The sequence below is a fragment of the Crocodylus porosus genome, unplaced genomic scaffold, assembly GCF_001723895.1.
Source record: "Crocodylus porosus isolate Cpor-Errol unplaced genomic scaffold, CroPor_comp1, whole genome shotgun sequence".
Classification (NCBI taxonomy): domain Eukaryota; kingdom Metazoa; phylum Chordata; order Crocodylia; family Crocodylidae; genus Crocodylus; species Crocodylus porosus.
Window position 1 is genome coordinate 11,665,414 of NW_017728918.1, and position 8,944 is coordinate 11,674,357.

Sequence of the window (8,944 nt, forward strand, 5' to 3'; positions counted from 1 at the left end):
CAGTCAAAATATGAACCACTTGTATTTTAAATCAGTGAATGCAAGAAGTGCATTACCTTCTTTTTCTCATCTACACCCCCTTTCACATTGCAGATAAGGATGGGAAGAGCCAACACCTTGCTGTTTCTCACCAGCTCACAGGCTTCACATGACAGCAGTGGCTCACACTGATAAGGCCAGCAGCCGCATAAACAAGGGCCCAAGAGCCTCACGCAATTTAACTTGCCAACTGTCTCAGGTGTGTTTTGGAGCAAATTCTTCCCATCTTTCCTGGAGGCGGAATGATGTTACACCGGGCCAGCAATCCTTGCCCTCCCCCCAAGGCGTCCTCGACAGACACAGGGCACCCCCTCCGTAGACCTGAGGCCTCCTCTAGAGACCCCAGGCACCCTTTGATGGACACAAAAACTCCTTTATAGACTCGAGGACCTCTCTATAACCTCAAAACCTGTCTAGATAGCCTCAAGACCTAGTCAACAAACTCAAGGACCTCAATGGATTCCAGGCCCCCCTCAGTAGACTCAAGGACCCCTCGATAGGCTCCAAGCACCCTCAATAGACTTGACCTGTCAATAGATTCGAGGACCCCTTGATAGACTCTGCGCCCCCTCGATAAATTCAAGGTACCCTTGATAGTAAATGCACCCCTTGATATACTCAAGGTAGCCCTAACAGACTCAAGGACCACACGATGGACTCCAGGGCACCTCGATCGGTGCGAGGTCCCCTTGACAGGCTTCCAGCCCCCTCAGACAGACGTGAGGACCCACCAACAGACTGGAGGACCCCGGGCCAGACCCCCTACCCCCTCCATAGACTCGAGGATACAGACTCTGGACCCCCTCCATAGACTCCAGGAGCCCTCACTCGTAGGGGCACCTCTCAACAGACCCAAGGACCCCCCATGGACTCGAGGCGCGGGAAGAAGCCGACTTCCCCTCCTCCCGTCAGCTCCCCCGGGGACGCTGCGCTTTTTGCAGTAGTTGGATCCGCCGCGCGCGCCGTAGCTCCCCTCAAGGAGGGGGCGTGGCCACGCGCCGCAGAGGCGGAAGTGAATGGAGCCAACATGGCGGCTGCCGGCGGAAGGCTCCTGGTGCGGAGCAGCGCCGCGGGATGCAGTAAGAGGCGGCGGCGACCCCCACCCCCCGAGGGACAGGGTGGCAGGCAGCAGCCTCAGCACGAGCCCGGAGGGCGGGGGAGGGGCGCACCTGACCGGTCACGTGGAGGGAGGCGGCGGGTGTTCCTCAATGCGCCTGCACGGTGCTGCCCCGCTGGCCAACCAATCAGAGAGCCCAGTGCAGGCCCCGCCTCCTGTTGTGCTTTGGAATCTTCCCGCCACGTGGTGCTGGAGACATCGAGGGGGAGGGGGGTGCTGGGGAGTCGCTAACACACCGTGTGTCCCCTCCCTCCCCCCCATCCCCAGGAGGCTTCTCCACGCGCGGCAGCGCCAACAAGGACCCTCCCACCACCTTCCAGCCACCCCCCAAGCGAGAGCGCTCCGCCTTCCAGCCACCCAGCAAGCCAGTGTTCGTGGACAAGGCTACGCTGGGGTCACAGAGGAGGTGGGTGCCGTGATGGCCCTGGAGGACGAAAGGCCGCGGATAAACCCATGGCGGGGCTGCCCTGATGGGGCTGGTCAGAAAGAGCTGGCAGTCTGCCGACACCGTGACGCGCTCCACGCGGGAAAGTCGCTGGGGGCAGGCGGCTAGAAACGTCGGCTTAGCAGCTGTCTGGGAAACCAAACGTTAGGGAAGGGAGCGGGAAACCAAACGGAAAGTATTGCGGTGTCCCTTGATCCATTGGTGGCGTGTGGACGATTTGAAGACTGGGCCCAGTTCTGGTCCCCGTGCCTCTGAAAGGACACGGGAGAAGTGGAGAAGGGCAGCAAGGGGGATCAGCAGTGTGGAGGGGAGGCTGAGGAGGCCAGGCCCGCTCGGTTTAGGGAAGAGATGCTGGAGGGTGCACAGTGTGGGTTTATAAAACAGCGAAGAGGAAGTCGGCAGGGGTTTACTGTTGGACGCTAGTAGATGGTGAGTTTAAAATGACAAAAGGAAGTGCTTTTTCACACAGCTCGTAATTCAGGTGTGGAAGTCGCTGCCACCAGGCACTGTGGAAGCTGGCAGTTTAGGCAGGTTCAAAAGAGGTTGAACACATGCTTAGAGGAAAGGGGCATCAGTAGCTACTGAGCACGGGAGTCAGGGAGACAGCCTCCGCATCAGAACGTCCTCATCCTTAAATGCTGGAGGCTTTAAGTGAGAGAAGAACAGTAAAAAAAAAAAAAAAAAATTCCTGGTCTTACCCAGTTCACTCCTTTCAGCACCTGCTGTCTGTCATGTGGTGAGGGCAGGAAACGAGGCAAGACAGACCTCTGGTCTGACCCAGTAAATGTCAGTTCTTGTCTTATGTTCTTAGGCTCCCCAAACTGGTCTGCGGTCAAGTTAACTATATAAGCATGTCCTGAAAATGATTACACGTGCTGTGTTATTACACAAAACAGTGAACGCCATTTATGAATACAATAATATAATAAATTATAGTGCTAAGTAAGGATTCATTGGCCAGGTTTTAGCGAAGATGATACATGATGAAAAACATAGGCTTAAAATACCGCTCTCCTTTGCATCCATGAAAGCAGTGAGTTGAGACTGGGAGTATGTAGTTGTAAACATAATTTGAGCATAGGATGTGCTGTGAACTTTAATGAATGTGCATGAATTTTCAAAACATGAGAAGGAGGCAGATGCGGGGAGTCGGGACTTCTAGGTTCTGGCTTTGCCACTGACCTTGTGCTTGACCTTGAGCAAGTAACTCTGTAAAATGGGGCTGATGACTGTACTAGTTGCAAGTCCCAGCACAGTTGTGAAGAGGGCACAGCTGCTTTCTTTGGCTTATTGTTATACTCATTAATGTTCTGATTTTTCCCCACAGGTTCTTGAGCCCTGAATTTATCCCACGGAGACAAAGAACAGCGCCTTTTAAATTCTACGTAGAGAGACTGGACATGATCCAGAGGAGGAAAGTAATTAACATTCCAGAGTTCTACGTGGGTCAGTAACAGCACAGCGATTGTAATGCTGTTGTTCTAGTGTTAAGCACACTTTTTTTCCTCCAAAAGAACTGTAAGAATTATATTCAGCTTATACCCAGGGTCAACCTGTAATCGGGAGCCCTACAGTCTTGACTTGAGTATTTGCAGTACATTTATCTAGGCAACAATAACATTGACTTGCACAGTCATTTCAGAGGAAAGAATTCTGTAGGGTGGTATCTTTTACTGGACTGACTATGTAGCTGGGATTAAGTTAACCAAGCTTTTGACAGACTACATTTGGTCCAGTAAAAGATGTCGCTCTAAGAAACCCTTGCCTCTCGCTTGATCTGTGGATCATTATGAGTACAACATCACTCTTGCACTGCCATATTTTTTCAGTAATCTTTTTTTAAAAATATTTTTAGTGCATTTAACCTTTTGGGTCTTGGTCTTTTCTCCAGCATTGGAGATTGTGGTAGTAAAATATAGATCATGTTTCTTTGCAGACCTTAATGTGTAGCTGTTGTAGGCTGCCAAAATCATGGGACACTGCAGAACGTGTGATTCGTAGATATGTTCCTATTTAGGGGTGATGTGTGGGGGGTGCACGTGCACCCCCTGAGCATGGCAGTTCACCTCCTACAAAAAGACAGTGTTGACAGCGCCTGTGGGCGGTCACCTCTTGCCCCCCACCGACACTGCCACTGGCATCTGCGAGTGGTCAGCAATCCCCACTGGCTGCTGCTGCCAGCAGTGTCTGCGGGTGGTTGCTGACCTCTGGCCGGCACTCACCACACCCCCTCCACCCCCCAACAGCACCTGCAGCATCTGCAGGAGCTCCTGTTTGCCGCCACCATGCTCTATCCAGCTGCCAGAGGCACACGTCATTCATGTTCCTATTTCCATTTAACAAAAAAAGGAATGCGGATATTTTCTATGCATTGTTTCCAACCTTAGTACTGGAACATGCAACTTCTGTGTGAAGCCTACTAAGTGAAAGCAGATTAATCTGCCTGTATTTTCCAAGTTGAATAGATTAAAATAACAATAGCCTGCAATAATTATGTGACTTTAAAGGCAGGGAAACTTTAAAGAGGCATGGCCAGGTTAACTGTATCCTGTCTGCCAGCGTATATACTTTTTGTTAATTCAGTGTGTCTTGCAGTTTCTGTAGAACCTTAACTTGCCGCTAGATTTAATCATTCTGGACATTTTCCTCATGCTTCAGTGCCTAGTTTCTTAATTAGCTTCTCCTTTCTGGCAGGAAGCATACTTTCCGTTACCACCGCAGATCCATATGCCAATGGCAAAACAAGCCGTTTCGTAGGAATTTGCATTCAGAGAGGAGGAAATGGACTTGGTGGTACCTTTATACTTCGAAATGTTATAGAAGGGCAAGGTAGGTTTTCCTACAACTCTCATTATTATGGGGGAGAGAGGAAATGGAGAAGGTATGGTACCTAAGCTGTATAGAAAATAATGTAATGCTTTTGAGATATTATTAGTTTAAAAGAGACATATCAGCTGATACATACACAAGGATGCTGTAGAAACAAGGCACATTGCATAATGCAGTAAGACCTTGGTGTATGGTATATTTCAAAGCTTGAAGCCACACAGAAGTGATCCAGATATACCAGATTTCCGTTTCATTGTTGGTCAGCAATACAATACCTATTCATTTGCAGCAGGCCTGGATTTAAAAATTGGCACAATGATTTAAAAAAACTTTGTAATAGTGTTTGTGCCAGGCACCGCACAGACAGCGTAAGATAATAGTCTATGTCCCGTAGAGTTTAATCTTGATTCTGATCTTGCATAGTCTCCTGATTGGTATATTTTAAAGTCATCATAGGGCAGGTTTAGTATTTAAATGGAAGCATTACCAGAGAAAAAGCAGAAATAACCATACACATGGCTACCAGCATTGTGATCAAAATACATCAGGTGAGTAAAATCCAGTCTTTAGTTTCCTTGTAGATTCCACTAAAAACTCTTTTTATCTCAACCTAGTGCAGACCTCAGACTACTGTATGTGCATTTTTCGCGCTTTTTACAAGTCCTGTATTTTAAAGCAGATGCAGGATGCAGCTTAGTCAGTGCTGCATGTGATAAGCAAAACACAGTCCTGGAATAACAAGGATGTGAAACATCAAGGTTAACAAATTGCATTATATCAAACTAACCAAGTTAGGTTAGTTAACAGGAAAGAGATCTGGAAGTCACTGTGGGCAATTCATTAGAAACATCTGCCCAGTGCTCAGCAGCCATCAAAAAGGTAAACAAAATTTTAGAGATTATTAAGAAAGGGAATGGTAAACAAAACGGAAAGCCCCTTGATAAATCTGTGGTGTTTCCACACTTTGAATGCTGTTCCCAGTTCTGGTCCCCACACCTCAGAAAAGACATAGGAGAACTAGAAAAGTTTCTGAGAAGGGCATCAAGGATATCCATCTCTGGATGGAGGGACTTCCATATGAGGAAAGACTGAAGAGGCTAGGCCTGTTCAGTTTAGAAAAGAGGCTTGAGGGAGGACATAAAGGTTTACAAAACATCGAACAGCAAAAAGCAAGTCAGCAGGGATTTAATATTTGCCCTTTGTCACAAGGTAAGAACAAGGGGCTACAAAATGAAGTAAGTAGGTAGTCAGATCAAAACTAACAAAAGGAAGTTCTTTTTCATGTAGTGTGTCATTAATGTGGAACTTGTTGCCACTTCTTGTGGAAACTGACAGTTTAGCCATATTGTAAATGGGACTGAACAGATTCCTGGAGGAAACAGGCATCAGTAGCTCTTGAGTGTGGGAGTTAGGAACACAGCTTCTGAATTGGAACTTCCTAGAGCTTAAATGCTGGAGGCTGCAAGTGAGAGAGGAATAGTGGAAAAAACCCTGGTCATACCCAGTTCACTTTCCTTTTTAGCTATCATTCTCTGCCACTGTGACAGTATGCCAGTGGCAAGATGGACCCAGGTAATGTCAATTCTTATGTTCTACACACAAACCTAATGCTGTAGGGGTTCCAGATTCTCTGTAAATCGAGTAAATAATTCTGTCTCCTTTTAAGGTGTTGAGATCTGCTATGAATTGTATAACCCTCGAATCCAGGAGATCCAGGTTCTGAAGTTGGAGAAGAGACTGGATGACAACCTGATGTATTTACGGGACGCTCTTCCTCAGTACAGTACTTTTGATGTGGATATGAAGCCTGTGCATGTTGAAGCTTATGAGGACGTTCCTGTAAACACGGTAGGAGTTTACTGTGACTAACTTTTGGGGTAAAGGAGGATGATTTGAAGGATTGTAATGAAATAAACAAGTGGTGCTCAACCTTTTGGTCCTGCAGGCCAGATCAGGCACCATGCTGTCTCTGTCTAGCCCCAGATACTCAGATCGGGTCACTTATGTCCTCAGCTGGCCCCAGCATGCCAGGATTGGGCCCTGTGCTATCCCTGTATGCCGGGATCGAGCCCTGGAGTCTCAAGTGCAAGTATGAGGCCCCGTACCACCCTGTGCATCTGATCCAGCGTGCTGGGCCACACTATCCAGCCCATAGGGCTCCCAGTAATCCCATCACTCCCCTGCTACCAAAAGCTGTGGAGAGCATCACGGGCCAGATAACATAGCACCAGGAGCCAGATCTGGCACGCAGGCCAAAATTTAGCACCACTGAAGTAAACTATTTATATCTAGTCTGCAGGTTTGAATCCAGACAGGTAAGACCATTGAACAGTCACCAGGTGTCCCATGTAAAATGTGGATGTTTATTCATTATACCTATGGAATAAAAGCAAACACAAGGCACCTGAAATATGTGGACACCTTGTTAGCTGTTTTAGTACAGACCAAGGATTGATGGGCCTGGAACATGCAATTTCTTGTAGAGATGGTCACCTGTCTTCAGAGTTAAGGCACATATGGTGGGTTTTGCAGTGAAGTCTTTGCCTACATTTTATCCGTTCTTTAGATAGGATTTAAATGTCAGGCTAGAGCCGTTTGTGAATATTAACTGGTCTCTTTATGAGAGTATTTTGGTGTGTACACTTAAATGGGGGGAAGGTTAGTGGCAAATGCACAACATACATTAAGGTATAAATTCAGTAAATGTAGAGATTTTTCTTTGTAAAAGACTTAACATTAGCTATCTGCCATCCTCTTTGCTACCTCAGGAAGAAAATTAGACTCTGTCGGGCATGTATAGGCCTGCAGTGTCTGTCATGTGCTACATACAGTCCTTTCAATCTGAAGATTGTCATTCATTTTTATATCTACTCTTAAGTTCTAGTTCTAATGACTATCACTGTGGTAAAGCACTGTGGCCTGGGTATTTCCACATGTAATGTATTGCCTTGTGCAGAAGTTGAGGTTCCTCTTTGACAGACCAAAGAGGAAAACTAGAAAAGAGTGGGTGTCAGGAAAGGATAGGAGGATGAAAATGAACATGTGCCTCCTTGAGCAGATGATGGAGGGAAGGGTCAGAGAAGATCCAATAATGGTCTGATGAGTGAGTGAATACTTTAGCGTAGGAGTTCTTGACCATTTTTGACTCACACCCTCAGAAAATGCCAGCTCCTAGGCATCACTTGGTTTTCTGACAATAGAAGAATACTAGAGCAATCTTTTTGTTGCCAGGAACTCAGAAAGACACAACAGGTCAGAATGTTTTTAACACTCGTGGTTCCTATTTTAAATCTCTGTGTTTATGTTGGGAATCATGTTTGCACACATCACAGTACTAACATCATGTGGTACCCTGCTACACCCTTGAAAGGATCTCCAGGCATCCCTGCAGCAATCTGGGTGGGAATCACTACTTTAAAAAGAGAGCAAATACTTTTTAAGTGGTTATTGTACCAGAGTAGGGACCAGGACCCCTGCTTCTTTTTCTTCGTTTTAAAAAAAAAAAATTAAAGTAGCACTTGTTTTCCAGTTTAATTAGTCAAGAGGAAATGTACCTAGCACAAAACCAGTCAGACTTTGTATTTCACGTATACTTCATTTTGTTTCCAATCCTAGCTAAAAGTCAGAATGAAGCCTAAGCCCTGGTCAAAACGGTGGGAACGACCAAAATACAACATTCAGGGAATCCAGTTTGAACTACCTAAAGAAAAAATGGAAGAAGCCAAAAAATGGAGCAAGCCCTGGGTACCATTTGACATGTTGCGGGAGTATGACACTTCACAACTAGAGGAGGAAATATGGGAAGAAGTGAATGAAGGGCTGAAAAAATAATCCAATTTTTTACATGGTGGAGACCTGTTATGGAGTCCTGTTATGAGGCCCTGCCTTTGGGGCTGATACGTAGTTCCATAGCTGTATATAATATATACATAGACAGAAACTACAATAAAGGTGATCTTTTCAGAGAGTAATATTTTGTGTGCGAGTGAAACAATTATATCCATTTGGGGGTGGGGTAGGTGTCAGAAGTGTAGTTATCATATCCATTCTTCTCCAGAAGTCTTGCCTGGCTTCAAGGCATTATTTTTACACTTTTCTTCCCCCTCCATCACATGACTCATTTAATAATAGGCCACAAACAGCTCATTTGACAACAAGTCTTTAAAAGTTACTCCAAGGACTGTGATTTCTTCTGGCCATTTAACTGTCTCAACTAAGAAACTACTTTATGTGGCCACTATGAAAAAGGCAATTTCAAAGCCCTGTTCATGTCTTATTTGTCTAAATCAGTCTGTGAGTGATGCAGCAGGATTAGGCTAAGGCAGCAGTTCCCAAACTGATGTATGCATAACACTAGTGGTGTGGAAACAACTTGAGTGGTACATGGAAGGCCAGGTGGAGGGGTGCATACAGACATTCAGCTGCAGCGTGCTGCAGGCAACCAGGAGCAGCCCAGAAGGTACATGGTGTTGTGCACAGCTCCGGAGGCAACAGCAGTGGGACGCAGAGCCCAG

The 8,944-nt window shown here is 46.3% G+C and overlaps 1 protein-coding gene across 1 annotated transcript; it reads left to right on the top strand.

Annotated features, from left to right (window-relative positions):
• Positions 1–1,034: 1,034 nt before the first annotated feature.
• MRPL19 (mitochondrial ribosomal protein L19) lies at positions 1,035–8,295 on the top strand. The gene is made up of 6 exons (XM_019537305.1): positions 1,035–1,118; positions 1,424–1,562; positions 2,929–3,047; positions 4,296–4,430; positions 6,097–6,278; positions 8,046–8,295. Exons 1-6 carry the CDS (start codon positions 1,067–1,069, stop codon positions 8,259–8,261), a joined length of 843 nt encoding a protein of 280 aa, XP_019392850.1. The 5' UTR covers positions 1,035–1,066; the 3' UTR covers positions 8,262–8,295.
• Positions 8,296–8,944: the final 649 nt, after the last annotated feature.

Excerpts from the sequence above, each read along its gene's own strand:
- MRPL19 (XM_019537305.1), top strand. The coding sequence starts at position 1,067 with ATGGCGGCTGCCGGCGGAAGGCTCCTGGTGCGGAGCAGCGCCGCGGGA. Across the intron at positions 1,119-1,423 it reads GAGCAGCGCCGCGGGATGCA|GAGGCTTCTCCACGCGCGGC; the intron begins GTAAGAGGCGGC and ends CCCCATCCCCAG. Across the intron at positions 1,563-2,928 it reads ACGCTGGGGTCACAGAGGAG|GTTCTTGAGCCCTGAATTTA; the intron begins GTGGGTGCCGTG and ends TTTTCCCCACAG.